The sequence below is a fragment of the Perognathus longimembris genome, chromosome 17 (genome assembly GCF_023159225.1).
Source record: "Perognathus longimembris pacificus isolate PPM17 chromosome 17, ASM2315922v1, whole genome shotgun sequence".
Lineage (NCBI taxonomy): Eukaryota > Metazoa > Chordata > Mammalia > Rodentia > Heteromyidae > Perognathus > Perognathus longimembris.
Genome location: NC_063177.1, coordinates 38,664,861 through 38,669,034, shown reverse-complemented (window position 1 = coordinate 38,669,034; position 4,174 = coordinate 38,664,861). Strand labels below are relative to the sequence as shown.

The 4,174-nt window shown below is 51.1% G+C and overlaps 1 protein-coding gene across 1 annotated transcript; it reads left to right on the top strand.

The window, feature by feature from the left end:
- Nucleotides 1-1,209: 1,209 nt before the first annotated feature.
- Nucleotides 1,210-3,948, top strand: Krt13 (keratin 13). Its single transcript, XM_048365327.1, has 6 exons — nt 1,210-1,650; nt 2,607-2,689; nt 2,869-3,025; nt 3,200-3,361; nt 3,494-3,619; nt 3,724-3,948. Exons 1-6 carry the CDS (start codon nt 1,210-1,212, stop codon nt 3,946-3,948), a joined length of 1,194 nt encoding a protein of 397 aa, XP_048221284.1.
- Nucleotides 3,949-4,174: the final 226 nt, after the last annotated feature.

Below are 4,174 nucleotides of genomic sequence, written 5' to 3'. Positions count from 1 at the left end.
CTTTGGATCTTCCCCATTAAGGTTCAGTTTCCTTATGTGTGAAGTGGGGATAATAAGAGGTCCTACATCAAGGGACTGCTGCAAAGATCAAGTGAGATGGAGAGTGTGAAGTAATTAGCCCATCTCTTGCACAGGGTAAGAGCTAGAAAATATTAGCATGTATGATGTACAGCGGTGTATCTTCTTCCTACGCTTCGTTTTCCTCATTTGCGTTTGGCCCCTAAGGACTTCAAAGGACTCTTGTCACCGTTACATGTTCTTTATGTCTAAGAGGCCATGTCTTTCTCTGTGTAGACATGCTCGAGGCAGTGGAGTCTCTAAGATCAGCATCGTTGGTCATCAGAGTTGTTGGGTGAACTGGCAGGGATGAGCTGTGAGAAGGAGCCTATTGCTTTGTAGTCAGGAGTTGTGGAGATGGAAGCACAGAGTGGGTGGCTCATGTGTATAATCCTAGCTACTCAGGAGACTGAGATATGAGGATCATGGTTTGAAGCCAACCCAGGCAGCAATGTCAGTGAGCCTCTTGTTTCCACTTAATCAGCAAGAAACTAGAATTGGAGCTGTGGTTCAAGTGGGTAGAGTGCCAGCCTTGAGTGAAAAAGCTAAGCAAGAGCTCTAGGCCCTGAGTTCAAGCCCCAGTATCAACACACACACACACACACACACACACACACACACACATACAGACACACAGATACAGACACAGACAGACAGACAGACAGACACACTTTAGAGATGGAAAGAAGGAAGTCTAAGGCCTGTGAGGACTTCACAAAGCAAAGGGCTACTTTGCAGCTACCCCTTCCCTCCTGGAGGCTCCCTGGTAGAAGGTTGCAGCTCAGGCCCCATTCAGATACAGGGTGGAGCTGACAGCCTGGGAGTGAGCTCCTTCTGTGAAGAGGTGAAGCAGAATTCAATTGTCAAAGGATAGTCTTAGGCAGAGCACTGTGCCTTCTGAATCATCCCTTTTGTGAAGGATTAAAAAAAAAAGCCACCCCAAAAGGCACAACCCACCCTGGAGAGCAGAAGTAACTGGGCTTGTGGGAAACAAAGTATCCTTGGCACCAAGTCAGAGGGTGGGGAAGGGAGGATTGAGGATGTACCATCCCCACTCGAGGTGTATAAAAGGCATCCACACCAGAGAAGAGCCAGAGTCTTCGGCCCCGGCCAATCTAAGCTTCCTTTTGCACCTACTCTCTTGCTGCTACCATGAGCTGTCGCCTGCAGAGCTCCTCTAGCTATGGAGGTGGTTTTGGAGGTGGCTCTTGCCAGCTGGGAGGAGGTCGGCGTATTTCTACCTGTTCCTCTCGGTTTGTCTCTGGAGGCTCGGCTGGAGGCTATGGGGGTGGCATGAGCTGTGGCTTTGGCGGAGGAGCTGCTGGTGGCTTTGGTGGTGGCTTTGGTGGAGGTTTTTGTGGTAGCTTTGGTGACTTTGGTAGCGATGGCGGCCTCCTCTCTGGCAATGAGAAGATCACCATGCAGAACCTCAACGATCGCTTGGCCTCCTACCTGGAAAAGGTGCGCGCTCTGGAGGAGGCCAACGCCGAGTTGGAAGTGAAGATCCGTGACTGGCACCTGAAACAGAGCCCAACTAGCCCAGAGAGGGACTATAGTCACTACTACAAGACCATCGAAGAGCTCCGGGCAAAGGTGAGCCCTCGGATGGCCAGAAGGGTTCCTTGTTGTCGAGTGGAGCCCGAAAGGCCGAGCATGTGCTGTGTCTCAGGGAACAGGTGCAGATGCAATTGCACCCTTCTTGCAGAGGACAATTGGAATGATGAACTAATCAAGAGTCTACTTTCCTGATGGACTTTCTTTCTCACACCATGATTTCCCAAACATATTCTCTCTATGATTCGTATTTCTTGATGTTATTCTGTTCAAAATGTTATAGCTTCCTGATCGGTTTCTTTTTAAAATTAGTGACCCCATCTCTGTCATCTGAACCCTACTGAGCTATTTGGAAACATGGCAGTTAAAAAAAAAAGTCACTATGCATGGCTGACATCTACAGAGAAAAGGAGACATCTTCATTCAAAATTCTGGAAATATCTGTTGATTTGGGAAGGGGTCCACTTAACCTCTGATTTTCAATTGGCCATGATGACTAATGGGAGGTAGAAGGAGGCAGTGTGGGGCTTGGAGCTTCTCTTTGTCTATCATATCGTAACATCAGCTTGTCAGGACAGAGAACCCCCAAGCCTGGGCCGATTCCCAGCTCTAAGCGCTTCGGACTGTGAATGTTTGGACGAGAGATTCAAATGGATGTGAAGAGCTGTTTGATTTAGTCTCAGCTGGAAGGCTGGCTCTGGGGATGTGACTGGAGCATGTGTAGCATTATACTGACTCTCTCCTGACCTTAAGAAGGGGATTTTCTAGACAGCGGGCTAGAGAAGTGGTGGTTCTGAGGCTGTGGACTGCTCACACATATGCATTTTGGGGTGCTTTCCTCCAAAATCTAAATCCTGGGTCTCCCCCCATCCTGGTCAGATTGGAAATGCTAAAGTCACAGAGTGCCGGAGGAGCTGAGCTCCACCCCTCAAGTCCTGCCCACCCTTTGCTCTCCAGCACATAAGCCTTCCAGAGCTGACTTCCGTATTTTGTAGATCCTGGTAGCCACCACTGACAACAACCGGGTTCTTCTGGAGATTGACAATGCCAGGCTGGCTGCGGATGACTTCAGACTCAAGTGAGTTTCGGTTCCTCCATTGATCCCTCTCATTTTAGACAAAGGTCTTCTGATCTGCCACTAAAAACAAGTGGGAGAGAAGGTCTTGGAGAAGTAGTAGAACCCAGAGCAAGGGGAGGGCACCTTTCATATATTCTCTATGCCTTGCTTTTAAAGAGAAGCGGTTTTGATGATTCCAGGTATGAGAATGAACTGACCCTGCGCCAGAGCGTGGAGGCCGACATCAATGGGCTGCGCAGGGTGCTGGATGAGCTGACCCTGTCTAAGGCCGACCTGGAGATGCAGATCGAGAGTCTGAACGAGGAGCTGGCCTACATGAAGAAGAACCACGAGGAGGTGAGAGGGTGACAGGCATAGCCATGGGGAGAATTAACCCCTCCACACCCCCCAGTGTGAAGGGTCAGCCTCTGCTCCACATGGAAGCCCTTTTCAGAGTGATCTGCGGGCCACTCGGAGCCAAGGAGGGGGAAGACAAATAAACCTTATACATGTTCCTTTCCCATCCTGTAGGAGATGAAGGAGTTCAGCAACCAGGTGGTAGGCCAGGTCAACGTGGAGATGGATGCCACCCCTGGCATTGACCTGACCCGCGTGCTGGCTGAGATGAGGCAGCAGTATGAAGCCATGGCAGAGAAGAACCGTAGGGATGCCGAAGAATGGTTCCAGAGCAAGGTACTGGACCTCTTACCCCATGAGTGTAGCCTGCCAGGTGGTGCTGCTAGGCAGGCATTATCTCTTGGCCGGAGGGTGGGCGTGGCTTCGAGTTGAGCTCCCCCAATCCCTTCCTTCCATCTTGACTTTCAGAGTGCAGAGCTGAACAAGGAGGTATCCTCCAATGCTGCCATGATCCAGACCAGCAAGACGGAGATCACAGAGCTCAGGCGGACACTCCAGGGCCTGGAGATCGAGCTGCAGTCCCAGCTCAGCATGGTACCCCCTCTGCCTTGGCCCAATAGCTCCCCTCACTCTCCCTTACCTGTAGTTCTCTCTCCAGCCTGACTCCTGCTGAAACATATTCCTTATTATTCTACCAGAAAGCTGGGCTGGAAAGCACCTTGGCCGAGACGGAGTGCCGCTACGCCCTGCAGCTGCAACAGATCCAGGAGCTCATCACCAGCCTTGAGGCCCAGCTGAGTGAGCTGCGCAGTGAGATGGAGTGCCAGAACCAGGAGTACAAGATGCTGCTGGACATCAAGACACGGCTGGAGCAGGAGATCGCCACCTATCGCAGCCTGCTCGAGGGCCAGGATGCCAAGTAGGTTCTGAGGCTCTGCCCCTATCTGAGTGTAAATAACCTGGAAGAAGAGCTGGGGGCAGAGTTTCCCTAGTCTCTGCAGTCAGACCTTTTTCCATAGTGGGCTGCAGGCTTGACACCTTCAAGCTTTCTAATTCAAGCCTTTGCTTGGGCTGGCAGGAAGAGGGGTATATGAATTTGGATGCAGCCCAGCCAATTAAAAGGTGGTGGATTTGTGCTGGGCGTGTAGA

What these genes read in the sequence shown, in the direction of transcription:
- Krt13 (XM_048365327.1), top strand. Translation starts at nt 1,210, where the DNA reads ATGAGCTGTCGCCTGCAGAGCTCCTCTAGCTATGGAGGTGGTTTTGGA. An exon ending in TCGAAGAGCTCCGGGCAAAG is followed by an intron (nt 1,651 to 2,606) that starts GTGAGCCCTCGG and finishes CGTATTTTGTAG; the next exon opens with ATCCTGGTAGCCACCACTGA. An exon ending in TGAAGAAGAACCACGAGGAG is followed by an intron (nt 3,026 to 3,199) that starts GTGAGAGGGTGA and finishes CCCATCCTGTAG; the next exon opens with GAGATGAAGGAGTTCAGCAA.